Source organism: Nanorana parkeri, unplaced genomic scaffold (assembly GCF_000935625.1).
Source record: "Nanorana parkeri isolate BGI_ZX_2015 unplaced genomic scaffold, ASM93562v1 scaffold13, whole genome shotgun sequence".
NCBI classification, from domain to species: domain Eukaryota; kingdom Metazoa; phylum Chordata; class Amphibia; order Anura; family Dicroglossidae; genus Nanorana; species Nanorana parkeri.
The window spans coordinates 4,204,347-4,220,418 of NW_017306281.1; the positions used below are offsets into that span (position 1 = coordinate 4,204,347).

Here is a 16,072-nt window from a genome sequence, read left to right on the forward strand (position 1 = left end):
TCTCCTTTCACTGTTTGGTCACAAGGTGAGGGTGGGAAGGAGACCTGTAAGTGAAAGTTTTACTACAGCAGAGAAAGATCAGGTCATCTTCCCTGCCGGGCTGGACTGTACTGTTGCAGTGTGTACTTTTTAAGACTGAATGGATATAAATCCTCCAGCAGGTAAAAAAACACACTCACATAGGCATTTCTTCTGTGAAGTTAGCTGTTTGCCTGGAGTTCACTTTTACAGGAACTATAGTCAGATTCATCTTACATCACATCACATATAGGTCATGTAAAGTAAAACTTTGGTGCAATTGCTCACACTACAACAGCATCTAAAAACATAGAAGGGAATTTATCAAAACTGGAGCAAAGAAAATCTGGAGCAGATGCCTGTGGTAGCCATTCATCTTCTCTGTTTGATTATCAGAGCTTAACTGAACAAACTGAAGAGAGAAGCTGATTGGTTGCTGTGAGCTCCAGTTGTGACAAATACCTCCATAAAAATCTTATTCTACTTGATGCCAGGCGCTGGAGCTGACTTGAACCCAACTGAACTTTCTTTTTAAATCCACTAAATACATTCCGGGTGAATCAAAACAAAACATGATAAGGCCTCAGTCACGCGAGAAACGTCCGGCACGTACAGCTCCGGCACGTACATCACCGCCGTATTGTGCAGCTCCCGGGAAAGACAGGTGCTGCGTGTGATTAGTATGCAGCCCCTGTCCTTCTCCATGGGACTACGTGGCCGTACGCCACCCTACACTCACCCCAAGTGCAGGTCCGTACGGGTACGGGTGTCCTGGCTCGGAGGCAGTCTGGATCCATCCTGTCAGCATACGAGTATGGACACCCACACAGGCGTCCAGGGCGGGTGAGCGTAGGGAGGCGTAGCGGGTGAGCGTGTCCTTCCCGGGAGCTGCCGATACGGCCGTGCACGCATTACGAAGCTGTACGTGCCGGCCGTTTCTCGTGTGAATGAGGCCTTAAAGTATTACTATTCATTCTCTTTAGAAAGTGGCCACAGCCAGCAGCTCAAGAGCCGGACCTTTGCTTTCTCTAGGGAGCTCTGACGCACCCCTGAGTTAGACCCAGCACTCTTTAATCAGCTGACAGTTTCAGCTTTGCTGATTGTGGAGCAAGTGGTCTGACTCGGTAGGGGTGTGTCAGATCTCTACAGAGAGACCACTGCTGCCGCTCAAAGAGCAAGGGTGCTTTTCTGCAGCATGCTGGCATGGGATAGGCGTTTTCTGTAATAAAGAAAGAGTTTGGACATCCAAACTCATCCAGCTTTCCTGTATAGGGGACAGGCTTTTCTACTTGGGGTGTGGCTACGTTTTAAAGAAAATGTACTGTAAGACTTTGAACGTGTTCTTTTGTAAATGCACCAAGAATGTATTTGGTTGATTTAAAAATGGAAGTTCAGTTGGGCTTTAGACTGGCAACTCCACATTAAATTTAGGACTCCATACAAAGTAGATTATCTGTAATATTGTCACCTGGGTTGAAATATGTTGAAAAATAGACATCTAAAGGTAAGATCTGAACTTCTCTACAGTGGTTGAGTATAGAATGAACTCCTTATTACTTTGTGTTCTAGGTGTCTGGGCTCATGGTGACTACTGCAAAATTAACCCCAAAACAGGAGGCATCGTCATGTTGGGGCGCAGGTGGGTGAAGGCGGACATCGCACTGCTAGAAATCCACATGACTCAGGCCGTATCCACACCTGTATGCGAGGTGTGCTGCAGTTTAGCTGTGCTGTGGTTTTTTGCACACAGTTCTGGATCCAGTTGAAATCTTTTTTAATTCAAGGCATAAAACCAGTCATAGCAGCCTTCTAACTCGTTTCAGCCAAAAGAGGCCTTAATCATGATTAAGGCCTCTTTTGGTTGAAACACGTTAGGGAACTGCTATGTCCGGTTTTATGCCTCCAACTTCTGAGTGAATTGTGGGTCCTGGTGTGATTGAGAAGGGCAGATGTCCCTTGCTGTTTACGGGGGAACATCTGCTCATCTTTGGCCAGGCTAATCCGTTGCAATTGTATTGGCAGTGAAGTAGCCACTAGAGAATCTAGCTAAGTATACATTTTTATTCTGTGGTTAACTAAGAAAGGGTCCTAGCCTGTTCACAAAATGCTAAGGTGTGCATAGGCAAGGTACCACAGTTGGAATAATCTTTGTTTAGAATGGTCAGTACATAAATACAGACAGGGTTATTTACAAAAGGGTGAAGAGAAGGCAAGAGAAGTGAACAATCTAAAACAGTGATGGCGAACGTTCTTGAGCCAGAGTGCCCAAACTGCGACGCAGAATCAATTTATTTATCTCAAAGTGCCAACATTGAAAATAAATTTGGTATTGTCTTTTAGTTTGGGCCCTGGGGTTTAAATAACGTTCAGCATCACTGCCTTAGGCAAAATAGGGAAACACACACATTTAAACATTTAAACATTGTTTTTTTCTTTATTTTTTCCTTTTTTACATTGATGAATTTCTTCTGAGAATGCTAGTTTCCTGGCTGTCTCTGGCTTCAATACTTTGAGTCGCTAATCCAGAGCAGGCATCAGCAAGTGAAGTTTCAACACCTAATCTGCATATACTTTTTTGTCAGTGAGTCATAAAGGGGAATTGGAAACTGGAGCAGACTGAATCTGGAGGAGCTGTGCATAGCAACCAATCAGCCATCTTTTATGTTCAAGGTTTAACTGAATAAATTGAAGACAGAAGCTGATTGGTTACTATGGGCACCTACTCCAGATTCTGTTTGCACCAGTTTTAATAAATTTCCCCATAAAGCGTCTGGATCAGCATGACAGCCAGACAACTGTCATTTCCATAAGGTGGTGGAAATGCAGCTTTGTTTAATTTAGGAAAGGTTTCATTGTCACCCCTAAAACCCGGAATCCAGGGCAGGTAACTCTGAATTCCAGGCACAAAAACTTTATTTTAAATATTTTCTTCAAAAAGGATTTAAATCCATTTTGTGTGCACCAAATTCCTTTGCACACCTGGCCGTTACTTTGTAAAAGTAGAAGTGACATCATCACTGTGCTGCACATAACATGTTCAGGGAGCAGAGCTGTGGGAGGGACCCAACAGGCCCCACCCACTACAGACTGCCTTAAGAAAACTACATACGGTAGCTACTGAAAATCCTGATTAATATTTGCTTTTACCCTTAAGGCCCCTTTCACGGGGTCCGAACAGGAAGGGGATCTGTGTCTGATCATGCGCAATCAGGTCTTGCGAAACAGAACTCTGATCCATTTATTTTTCCGGACCTGGCTGGAGCCGGGGGTAACCGGATGTAAACGGATGCCCGTCTGTGTAGATCCCAGTTGCCCATAGACTAACATTGGGCTCTGACAGGCAGATCTGAACGGACTGCCATGTGAAAGGCCTCTATACTGGCAATACACCAGTAGAATTATCCTTCAAGAAATGTGTTTTTGAAACGTTCATTTGCTGATTTCATAATAGTTAATGGGGTTTTTGTGGCTTTTCTTGACTGAACGAACAGTGAATGTTAAAATCAAACGAATGACATTGATCAAGGCATGGTGCGCTCCGATGATGTGTTTGGCCTGTTTGGCACAAGCTTACTCAGCTGCTGTGTTTAGAAGCTGCTCATGCGTCACCCAAACGCAGCACCAGGGTACAGTACAGAGAGCGACCTGTATTGTGCAAGCATTGGCTAAACATAGCGACAGGAGTGTGCACATCAGGGTGGGTCCAGGGCGACCCTGCAAGTCAAAGCATCCACCCTGTAAGCAGAAACAGCATGCAATAGCGTTCAGAGGCTAGATTTTGCTGTAAAGATAAACAAAGGCACTGGAAGTGAATGTGATGTAAGGTATGCAGCTACAACGATTCTTTATTTTTTCTTGGAGGATTTAATAGCTCTCTAACATGTAACCAGCATTGTGTTTTATATAGGTGCAGTGTTTCTTCTGAACAGCAGAGAGCTGCAATCTCATAGTAAATCTGTCTCATGTCCGCTCTCACTGATCCTATTTTGCCTGCCTTGCTTTGCAGCAGAATGAATTAATACATTTTGATATTAGGTTACATCTTATTTACAAATTATTGTAAAAACATGTAGGAGAGCAGACGTACATATCGGCTAATCCCTTTTTATTTTGCAGCGATGGCACTCTGAATCCTAACGGGGTCCGATTTGGAAGCTCGGAAATCTACAATATAGGTAAATGTTCATCCGGTTTCTGTGAGGTGAATTATGTGTATTTCCACAACCCCTCCAGCCAGGGAATAGGTTAATTTTCTACATAATGGTAAAGAGGAGGTTGTAAAATAAGAAACTGTCAGAATTTTAAGTGGGAAGAAATGACTAATGTGAAGCCAAGATTTGTAATGCAGAAGTTCACTTCTGGGACTTGCTAATTAAACACATTTTCAGCATTCGGCTGCTGACTGGCTATACTAACAAAGCCATTATTACGTCTCCTGAATAGATACAGATTAGACTCCCACTGCTCCCCTCCAATTCCCTTTTACTCTTCTCCATCAGACATTAACTGCTGCTTATTACTGGGGCTTAGAGGATAGATCAGGTCACACAGTCATTATTGGAAAAAACCTCATTCAGCTGCAACTGCATTCCAAGTAGCAGGGATGCCAAGCATAGAAAAGTTCACACAGATGCTTGCAGTAACAGCATAATGCAGAGCAAACTAATGGAATAAGAAAATTACAAGAAGACCTCTGCCAAAAACAGTTTTTGGTTTGTTTTGCATGGAGGCGATGGAGAAAAATGTGTATAAGTCTACTCACATTGGCAAGTTCAGTGTAAACCTGCAGTGTGATAATGGTCCTTCTGTTCATTGTTCACTCCTGTAAAGAGTCAGATACAGCCAATGACATTGATTTCAGTAGTAAATCCGATAATAACCAAGCAGGTGGGAACAGCGAGAGCAAAATAACTCAAATTAACTGAAATGGATCTGAACTAGTACAAGCTACTGTCGTAGGTCTGACATTACATAAACAAAGAAGCATGGCTAACTACACAGATGAAATGCATTCAAGAGAGCTGTTTTACCAACCTGTGACTGGACAGTGAAAGATGGGGCAGGAGACTGATTAGCTCAGCCTTCTGTCAGTCTGCTTTCTTTTTCTATCAACATGTCCCTTGTTAACACATGAGCACTGCAGTACCTCTTACTCCTTGTGCTGCTTCTCCCTCCCTCAAGAGGCTGATACCAGGTCAAACTCAGATACTTACATTACTTGCATTTAAAAGACACACTTATTGATGTAATAATGAATACAGAGCTGCATTACTGCCTTCTTTTATATATGCCTAGAGTTCAGCTTTACGTTTCAATTATAGTATGCATAAGCTGCCTCTTTAGTGTCTGTGAACAAGGCAATATTTGCACTGAGGTCAGATTTGGATGCCTCTGAACTTTCTGCAGAACAAGCCTGGCAATTACATTGTTTAGAAGGAACCAAAGGAAGCCAATCCAGGATGTTCTCTAAATCCCTGTGAAAGATTGTATCACATGCATCCACTTTACAGGAATGAGGACCACTTGAATTTCCACTATGTTAGCAGTGGAGTGTAGAAATGTGTTGCATTGAGTGCTCAGTGAGCTTATTGAACTCCAATGAAGAGAACTTCAGTTATACTGCATATTCCTTACAATTAAGGTCTTCATCATGTATAAAGGGGGTTTCCTGCCATGCAGAGATTTGTACATGTCAATGTATTTATAAGAATAGCCTGCTAGAGGTACTTTGTATAACTATTGGTCCTTTACTACAAAGAGCAGTGAATTGTCCAAAGCTGTACTCACCAGTAGTGCATGTTTAACAGGTAACCATTTATACAGTTATGTGTAAAATTAGGTACACCCCATGGAAATGTTTTACTTTTTCAACAATTCGAACGTGCCAATCAATGGTTTTTGATTGATCAGCATTCAGCATTTTGTTCCAGTTGGCCTGGTCTTTCCTTATGTGTTCAGTTGCAAAGTGCAGTCTTGCACTGTGTTCGTTTTGGATAGCAAAGGCTTTCTCCTGGCTCACTTCCCATGCAAGTTAAATTGGTGCAATCTCTTTTTGATTGTAGATGCATGCGCTTTGAGCCCAACTGTTGCAGGATTTACCTGAACTCACAATTACATTTTGGCATTTTTGGAGACTTCTCTTATGGTCAGCTCTTGGGTTGAATTTTCGGGGCAGGCCATTCCTGGACAAATTAGAAGTTGTTTGCAATCTACACCACTTGTATTTTCCTTACAGTGCAATGATTGATTTAAAAAAAAGGGAAATCTTTTAAAATCCCTTGCCAGACTACTAGACATCTGCAACCTTCTTTCTGGGGGCTCTTTTCATCTTTGCTATTGACATATGTGAGGCAATCATGCCAAGAAAACACCTGACCCTAGATGTCTAAAGTTTAAATAAGACCAGTTCCCTGCATACTCCCTAAGGGGGTTGCAATCAATGCCACCTAACCTGGAACACTGGATTCTAATTTCATGACAATAAAGGGGTGGTAAATGTAGGGGTGTACTTACTTTTTCCATGTGAACAGTTGGCATTTTTATTAATTTAGCTTATAATAATGAATATACCATGTCAATTTTTAGTGTCCTTTGTTCAAGTATATCCTCACTATCTGCAGGCACTGTTTAAATCAAGATCCAATGCTTCTCTGTTCAAATATATTTTAAAATGTAACACTTTCCATGGGGTGTACTTACTTTTTCACATGGCTGTATATGTAGCGATGGATGAATTGATGTCTCAGAAGTGTGATTTAGCTACCAGGGCAAATGTCCACAAAACATGAACTGTTGGGATTTGAAGACAGACAGGACGTGTTGCCTTAATCTGTGCCCGCCAATTAGTTTAAAGCTTGCCACAGTTAAATAGATTTAGGGGGTTATTCACTAATGAGCCAAAGGATCCAGCCATAGCTTCAGCTGATCCTTCACTTCGGCAGCCTGAGCCCTTCAGTTCAGTTGAACCGGAGGGTTGCTGTACGGACTATTCACTATAGCCCTTACAACAGCCGAAGGCAGCTGAGCGGCTCAGTCAAGCCGAACGCATATGCTTCGGCTCGGCTGAGCCGTAGTGACAGATTAAGCGTGGAGAAATGTCGGCCAAAGCCATCCAATCTCCATGCAAATGACAGCGGGGCGGAGCCGTCACGGCCGGGTCTGCCCAGTTATTATTGTTTAGTGACAGATCAGCGTCCCCAGGTCATTTGGGGACGCTGATCTGTCATCCAAACTGAGCGCAGCGAGCCATGAGATCACAGCTGGCTCCGCCCAGCTGTCATTTGCTGGCCGTTCGCCCCGCTTCGGCTGTCACTTCAGCTCAGTCGAGCCGAAGCATATGCCTTCGGCTTGGCTGAGCTGCTCGGACACCTTCGGCTGCTGTACGGGCTATTGTGAATAGCTCGTACAGCAACCCTTCGGGTTCAACTAGCTAGGGCTGGAAACTTCGGCTCCTTTGTGAATAGCCCCCTTTCGGTTCAACGCCACGGCCGGCTGCTGCCAGTTGTTATTTATTGGCTGGGACCTGCTTGAAGACTCTGGCAGGTGTTGGCCAATAGGAAATAGTTGAGCAGAACTAGCAGTGATGTCATCGTGGGCTCAGCCCAATCGTTTTTATTTTGCCGGCATCTGTGAGACGCTTCATTATGTGGCGGGAGTTTGTCACGTGCGGTCAGGTCGGCGTGCGTCGGTTTTTTGTATTATTATTTTTTTCTTTTTAAATATTTTTCTTTTAATTTTAATATTTTTTGACATTTTAAAAATAATTTTTCAAAATGTCTGCACTTCGGCTGAAATCAGCTGTACAGGCCTGGAGTGAATAGCTGGACAGCATTCGGCTCACTTCGGCTCGGTTATACACTCGTGAATAACTCCCTTAAATTCTGATTGGTTACTATGGGTTCTTCCACTCCTCGCTGTTCAGGTATATTACAGGTGTCTGTGTCCCATCTGAAAAGTTGAATACTTGATGCATGCCAGTCATTTATTGATTCAATTCTTTCTCTTGTTGCAGTTGAATCCTTTGAGGAGGTATCAGACAGCTTGTGTATTCCCCAGTACAACAAAGATGGGGAAGAGCGAGTGATTCTCTTTCTTAAAATGAACAATAATTACACTTTTGGCAGTGACCTGGTGAAGAGGATAAGAGATTCTATTAGAATAGCACTGTCTGCCAGGCATATACCATCTCTGATCCTTGAAACCAAAGACATTCCAGTAAGTATAAAAGGCATTGATTGCTACAGTATCCTATGATCCTATTACAATGGTACACAACCTGAAAACATGTAGATGTTTGCATGTTCTGGTAAAATAACTGACTGCAATAGTTATAAAGAAAGGCAACACCACGATAACACCCTAATCTGTGGGAAATAAGTTCAAGCAGAGAGGATTGCACAAAACAGAGCAGAAATTGGATTGTGTTTCTCCTTATCTACAAACAATGTAGAAGTGACTCCAAGCCAAGCAAAGCATGGTGGGAGTACTTTACTTTGTTAAGCACATGGGAAATTCCAGGATCATACTATGTCCTTCCAGTGCATTTTCCTGCATCAAGAACACCTAGACCGTATTACAGTTTATGCCTATTATAATCTATCCTATTGTACCATAAAACATATGACTGGATCTAGAGCAAATGTGCTTGTACACAGATCAGCTCAAGCTGAACTTCCACATTGTATCAGCAGCAGTAATTGTTTGACAACCATTTACAATTTTGGTGTGTGAGCGGATTTCATCAGCCATCTAGTTTGATAAACTCACTTATGTAAAATTGGGTAGTAGACAACAGAACAGATTTCATGGTCCTTAAAGCGTATATAAAGCCAAATATTGAATACTGTATACTGTAGCTCACCAATCCTTAAAGGATAACTATGGGGTCAGTGTTTTTCCCCATAGTTCTCCTTAGGGTAACGGGAGGACACAAACTAGCGTCCTCCCGTTACCCTAAGCTTAGTATACCGCGAGCTACAGCTTGCGGTATACTGAGACGCTACAGCCGGAGCGGATCCCGACTTAGATGACGGGATCCGCCCAGCTGCGTGAGTGACAGCTGGCTCTGCCTATCTAGAGGCAGAGCCAGCTGTCCCCGCCCCCTCCCCCGTCCATTCCGCCAGTCAGCGCTGGCAGATCGGAGCGGGGAGAGGGGAATCCAGCCCCTCCCCCTGTCACGGCAGAGAGCCGTGACAGGATCGAGAGGTGAGCGAACCTGGTATGTGTTCGCTCACCTCCCGATCTACTGAGCCGACCTGTGACAGTCTCATTGTCACAGGTCGGCTAGAACTATGAGGTGAGTGAAAAGCACTCATGTCATAGTTCTCCTTTAAATAAAGCAGCTGCATTTGTATTCTTTTTTAGTTTTTTCCTTTATTTTCACCAGGTGATCCCGCCAGTAACACACTTCCAGTCTCAGGGTGCTGTGTGCCCCAATTATCAAGAAGCCGGGCAGCAGATCATGACCTGCCGCCTGGCTTCCTGATTGCCTGGGAAGCCTGTGTTCTATCGACAGAAAACTGGCCTCACTTCTCGAGGCTGCCTTGCTTACTGACCAATCAGCAAGCCAGGCGGCACGTCATGAACCGCTTTTCAGCTTCCTGATTGGCTAGAAGGCCGGCTTTACGTGTTGCTAGGCAACCTGGCTTACTGACCTATTGGGAAGCTTGAAGGCGGGTCATGACGTTTCCTGATTGGAAAGGAAGCCGGCTCCATGCTCCCTCAGCACTACCAGTCAGAGGGGGATCTCCCTCTGACTGGAAGTTCTGGTATCAGAGGTAAGTATCGGAGCATGGTACTCGCCCAAATCCTCGGTATAGGTGCATCCCTCATTAAATATATTCCAAAAGGTGCTCAAAATGTAACTTTTAATTTTCTTTGGAAAGCAGCAACAGCCTGAGTAGAAAAGCCTTTCCTCTGACAGCATGCGGCAGAGGAGAATCCTTGCTCTCTGTGTGGAAGCAGTGGTCTCTCTGAAGTTGTCTGACATGCTGAGTCAGACCTATGGCTCTCCAATCGACAGGAAGCATGAGATTTTCTGACTGTGGAGATGTAGGTCTGACTCAACAGGGGACATGTAGACCTCAGAGAAAGGGTCCTCTGCTGGCAGGGGACAGGTTTTGCTACTCAGGCTGTGACTGCTTTCTAAAGAAAACAAACTAATATATTACACCTGAAATAAATGTAGCTGATTTAAACTCAATCAGGCTTTAAAGTGATGCTGAAGCCAAAAGGTTTTTAAGCTATTCCAAATGCTGGAAAAAAATCACTTAAATGGACGCTGCTTCTTGATGTTTAAAATTTTTAGTTTCCTGCAGAATCAGCTGGTCTCCTGAGCACTGGTCCTGATATCCTGTTTTAGAGTGACTCCTTTCCCTTGCAGGGTCCAATGGAGCCACCCTTGTGTGTGCTAGTAATCAAACACCCAGCAGGGCAAGTCTATCCCCCTCTCTGCTCACCACTCCTGCCTTCTTCAGACTAGTAGATGGAGATCTGCTGTGCTCTGTCCCTTGTGATCTTGTACTGGACCGGAAGTTCTGGGAAGTGGCGCTGAGAGATTTGGAGCTAGATGTTTGCAAACATGATGACTGAAAGTGCATGGGCAAAAATAGAAAGAAATACTTGGTGGGCAATGCATATTTGATCTGGATTTGCTATAAAAAAAAAAAAAGTTTGAGTTTACACTGGCGGCATTCCAGAGTGTAGGTCGGGGGTTACTTTTCCATACCATAAGCGGTAACCCCGAGCCACACTCGGGAATGCCGCATAGCATTTACTTACCTTGTCCCACGAGCCGCGCTGTGTTCTCTTCCGGGTTCCGTCCCTTGCGAGCGTACGCGTCGCAGGGGGACGGAACCGGCGGGATATTTAAAAAAACCGACAAAAACAACAAAAATTCGGTGAAAAAAATAGAACGAAAAATGACACGAAAAAATCATACCGCCAGAGAGGTTAATACTACTTTACTATTAGATAACAGTGGTTCATCAGAAAAAAACATTCCATCCTTCCCCTTAGATTAGGCTGGGATTGGATAAGTCTACTGCTTTTATATCAACACTGTAAATAATGTATTCCTCATCTGTCATCATCTGTTGGTCTCTCTCCTCCCACAGCAGTTGCCCTGGGAATCCTGCCTTAGCTTCCCAGTATTGAGAGCCTATGTATGTCATTGACAAGCATGCAGCACAAAGCTTTTTCAGCCCTTCTCCATGCTGAAGTAAATGTGATATTTCCCGTTACAACCCGCATGCGGCATTTACTTTTCCTGTTACACACTGTCCTCCAGCTTTGATAGTGTTAAAATGTTCAAAAGCGAATCCCAAACTACCGAGTAAAATGTTGTGGAAGTTTGGCAAAGAATTGTGACCTTGAATGATTATAGAACTGCCAAGTTTCATCATGATCTGAGTCTTTTTCCCATAAGTCATAAGCATCTGAAAAACAGGATTTAACATAATGCTGCCTCACTAGATTTAATGTAAGGAGCTATGAGTTTGGCAGAGAACACCGGAGACTGATATGCATTCCTAAGCTTCCTCTAATGTATCTGTGGGATACAAAATGTCTTTATTTCTGCCTGTCTCATAACTTTCTATTCCACTTTATTCACTTTGGGAGGTCCCAAGTGCATACCCCACCGTTTAACACACAGATCTGTTCTGCTGTCCTCCACCCCCTCAAAACAAATTATGTATATGTCTTAAATGTGTTATTTTACTTCTCGATGGTATTTGAAGAGACATCTTCAGTGTAATTTTCACTATTGTCTTAAACAGTAGAAGAGAACAGAACATTTTGGATGTCTATAGGGGAAAGATAATTGGTAGAAACTGGTGCTTGATTTCCTCCAGATACATTATACTAGAAGCATGTGGGGGCTGGAAAATTCTGGTGTCACTTGCTGTGGAGTCGTTAATATCTGTACACGTTTGCTCACTCTGCGATATTAGCATCCATTGATTTCCCTGACGTGCCTGGACAGTGCTCAGCGCTAGAGAAGGAGCAATTTTTTCCGAAACTTGCCATACAAATGTACACGCGTGTGCTGAGGACCGAGTGGACAGAGCCCATCTACTCTGTAGAAAAGAGACAGCTTTAAGCTGCCTACTGAAAATCTCATTAGCAGTAAGTGTCTGGTGACCTCATGCAGTTTTGATATAAGTATGAAGAAGTCACGCTAACTCCAGCTCAAGTTCAGTCAATATTTTATTGACCTCTGTGGTGTCACAACATGGCACATCACTTTTTGTATATATTGGTTTACTTTTTGTATATATTGCTGCAAGTATTGGTTTGTGTTCACTCTTTGTTTGCCTAATGGAGGGACCAAACGGGTTCCTGGCCATGTTGTGACACCACAGAGGTCAGTAAAATATTGACTGAACTTGAGCTAGAGTGCGATTGACTACTTCATACTTATACTGATTTGCGGAGGCACCCATGGTCGCTTGGCACCCACCCGATACTTGAGGGTATTATCCGGTCACGTGTGCAATGAGTTTCTTTTGATTATTGAACTCATGCAGTTTTGGACACAAAAGAAAAGTCGAGTTTGGTTTTAAAGCAACTCTGTCACTAAAGTCAATGTCCAAAATAGTCTAATAGAAGCCATGAATTACCAGACTCTCTTGCTGCCTGTGCTCCCAATCTGCACTAGTAAAGACAAACTGTTGACTGAAGAATCTGACACATCTGGGAGTGTCAATTTTCTGGTTCCCTGTTTAACGGTTAAGTGGTAGACTGCTTAATGGTTCAGTCTACCACTCCCTACCTCACTACTTTGACCTGTAATGACATAGAAGGCAGTGGGAGGAACCTCAGTGTGCAGCAGGAGCTAGAAACTTGACATCCCCAGAAGTGTCAGATTCTGCTGGAACAGAGATTGGCAGCATGTCAGTAGGATGGCTTATATTTCATGTCTTCTTTGTGGTCCTTAAATGACCCCCCTCCCAGGTTCAGCGCATTTAAAGATATGACTGAAAGACATAGGTCTGTTTTGTCTAATTTATCATGTCATTGTTTCACAGCTCAGATTTAAGTCCAATTAAATTCCAGAGACAACTACCAGGTACAAAAACATATATAATTATATCACTGCTTCAGACCCAGGAGCAAGTTCCATAGAGGACGACTGCTATCTGTGTGTGAGCAGTGGTCTCTCTGCAGTGGTCTGGTATGCCCCCCCCCCCTCTCTCCAGCAATGAGCTTTCTTGACTGTAAAGATCTAGCTGTGGCACACTGATGAAGGATGTGGGGCCGCTACAGAGAGATCACTCGTTACACACAGATATCAATGGTTCTTTGTTGAGCCTTGCGCTAAGATCTGACAAGATTATGCTGCTACTGGAGGGGAAACATCAATAAACAGCAGTAAACCTTTTCAACATGTCTTCAGTCTAGTCACTTGATGCCACGAGGTCTTCAGTCTAGTCACTTGATGCCACGAGGTCTTCAGTCCAGTTACTTGATGCCGCGAGGTCTTCAGTCTAGTCACTTGATGCCACGAGGTCTTCAGTCCAGTCACTTGATGCCACGAGGTCTTCAGTCCAGTCACTTGATGCCACGAGGTCTTCAGGGATGCAGGGAGCAGCATTGAGGAGATGACACCGGTGCTGTTCTCTGCACTATCGTGCAGTAAATGTTGGGTGTTATCTAAGCACTCTGCACTCACAGCATGTCCTCAAACTCCTGAAGTCATTCAACACCTAAGACTGAGGACATCTTGTGGATGAGAAGAGTACCATGAAGGATGGTTCTGGTTAAATATTGGCAGTATTGCAGCCAAAGCTTTTTACTTTTACAACACCTGGGGGACATTAAAATAAATGGCAGTATGTAAAGTAAAAAAAAGTAAAAAGCCGTATGTAGAATGAAACACGTGTGGCTTTTACTTTGTCTCATCTAATCAATGTTCCTCTTCTTTACAGTACACAATTAGCGGGAAGAAAGTAGAAGTTGCTGTAAAACAAATCATCGCGGGCAAGGAAGTAGCGCATCGCGGGGCGTTCTCCAACCCCCAGTCCCTGGATCTATACCGCAATATTCCAGAGCTGCAGAATTTCTGAGAGACTATGGGGATCATATACATTGACCTGCATGGATGGCACAGACTAATAAGGGAAATTCTGTATTTCCAAGGTATATGTGACTTGTGCCAGCAGCCGTATCTTGTTCTACAGGGAAGAATCAACCTTCTATCTACATTCTGTCAACACACCAAAGTCATTGCATTCAGTTTTATAAATAGCATTTCAGAACCAAATGTCATATTCTCTCTTCTGGAAAGCATGAGTTTAAGCCATGGCATCTGTTATGTAAAATTAGGTCAGTTTCCTCATCTTAATCCAAGGACACAAACTGTACACTTCTCCAGCTGTTCAAGTGGCCCTGTCTAGAAAAAACCCCAGAAATGTCTACAGCCTGTAAGAAATCTGAAATGCTATGCACTGTTACAGTCACCAATCCCTCTCATGAGCATGGTACCCTGTACAATTCTAGCCCATCATTCCTGTATATTTGCTATCATGGCATGAGCTGTTACAGCATGTGACCGTTTAGGAGCAATTCATGAGCCTGCTGGAATTGTCTGCATTGTCTCAGGAGCAGAGCAGACATTAGGCTCCTGGGGATTATCATGATAATAATCTGCTTAGAGAAGGACAAATACATACTAGCGTTAGACCATTTTGAATTTAGATATATCGGTACAATGTCAGCACATAGTAAACACTGCTTTATATATACAGTATATATATATATAATGGTGTCTTCAATGTAGAGTTCAAGTAATAGGTCCACTTTCCATGATATGTCTTTATGTGCTTCCACTCCAAATGAAGTCATACGTTCCCTACTCCTTCTATAGACAGGTGGCACTCATCCATAAAAAGCATGCTTCACCTGTAAACTTTCTATTCCTAGTAACAGTTTAGTTATCTGCCTTCTGTTGTACAATAGGGAGTGATCTGCTAAAGTGCTGAGAGACAACAACAGCATGCTTTTTAAGGGAAAGTGTCGCATATTTTGGGTTATTAGTGCACTGTTTACCTCAAAAGTCATTTTTGATAGGACTTTTACCAATTCATGCCTATATTTTTCATATTGTAGTTAATACAGAGGTCTGTAAATTAGCCACTAGAGGGAGCTCTCACTGGTTCAGTGCAATGCCTTTCTCTCTTAGCAGCTGTTGAGGTAGAATGATGGGGAGCAGTAAACACAAACATTGAGGTTGATTTATTAAAGTTGAGAATCTTCACCGTGTTCACTTTGAATACCCAATCGTGGGAAGACAAAATATAGATGGATTTGCTTTTCACATGATTGAGTGAAGATTTACTTCATTTATCCAATCAGCCTCATCGTGTAGCACTACAAAGAGGGGAGCAGAGACTGTGTTTGTAATAAGCAACTATGGCTGCTCACAGGTATGGTTAATGACATACTGTACATAAGAGTCCAGGTTATTCAAACTGAACCACATATTGATGAGGTTATTTACATCCAGATGTTCTTTACATGTCTGTCTAAAAATGAAATGTTCAAAACAGTAAACATTCCCTTTAAGTATCCAGTTATGTGCAGGGAAGCTAAAAAAAAAAAGAATTTCTGCACATGATTGGATGTTGGACACATGCTTTAGTAAATCACTGCTATGTGTGCTCATTTATAAAGCAGTGAATGTGACATTCACTGAAGGCATATCTTTCTTGTACATGTGTTATAAATTACAGGGATGATTTCACCTGCAGCGACTGTTTGGTGAATGTCACATTCACTGCTGTATAAATAGGCCCCTTAGATAGTCAGCCCAAAAATAGGCCTCTTCAGATAGCCAGTCAGACTACATAGTTACTCAGTCCAAAAGGCATTACTTTCATGTGTGTGTGTGGGCACAATCTGCCACAAAAGGAACACAGTAGGAAACTAGAAAAGGGAATAAAGGTGAAGATACCCTTTTACTATAAAGAGATTTTCATTGCAGAAATTGCACTGGCTGTTTTTTTTTGCTGCCCTGAGTTCAATAAATGTTGCCAATGTTCTGTACACAGACCTA

The 16,072-nt window shown here is 43.0% G+C and overlaps 1 protein-coding gene across 3 annotated transcripts in view; it reads left to right on the plus strand.

The window, feature by feature from the left end:
• AACS (acetoacetyl-CoA synthetase) overlaps positions 1-14,891 on the plus strand; it is an 85,941-nt gene extending 71,050 nt beyond the window's left edge. For 2 of the 3 annotated variants that reach the window (XM_018557003.1, XM_018557010.1), the window contains 4 exons: positions 1,588-1,657; positions 4,135-4,193; positions 8,030-8,232; positions 13,947-14,891. In XM_018557003.1, the coding sequence (XP_018412505.1) occupies positions 1,588-1,657; positions 4,135-4,193; positions 8,030-8,232; positions 13,947-14,084 (470 nt within the window). In that variant the 3' untranslated portion in view covers positions 14,085-14,891. The remainder of the gene's footprint in view (positions 1-1,587; positions 1,658-4,134; positions 4,194-8,029; positions 8,233-13,946) is intronic. The other variant, XM_018557021.1, reaches the window with a different exon arrangement.
• The last annotated feature ends 1,181 nt before the right edge of the window (positions 14,892-16,072 follow it).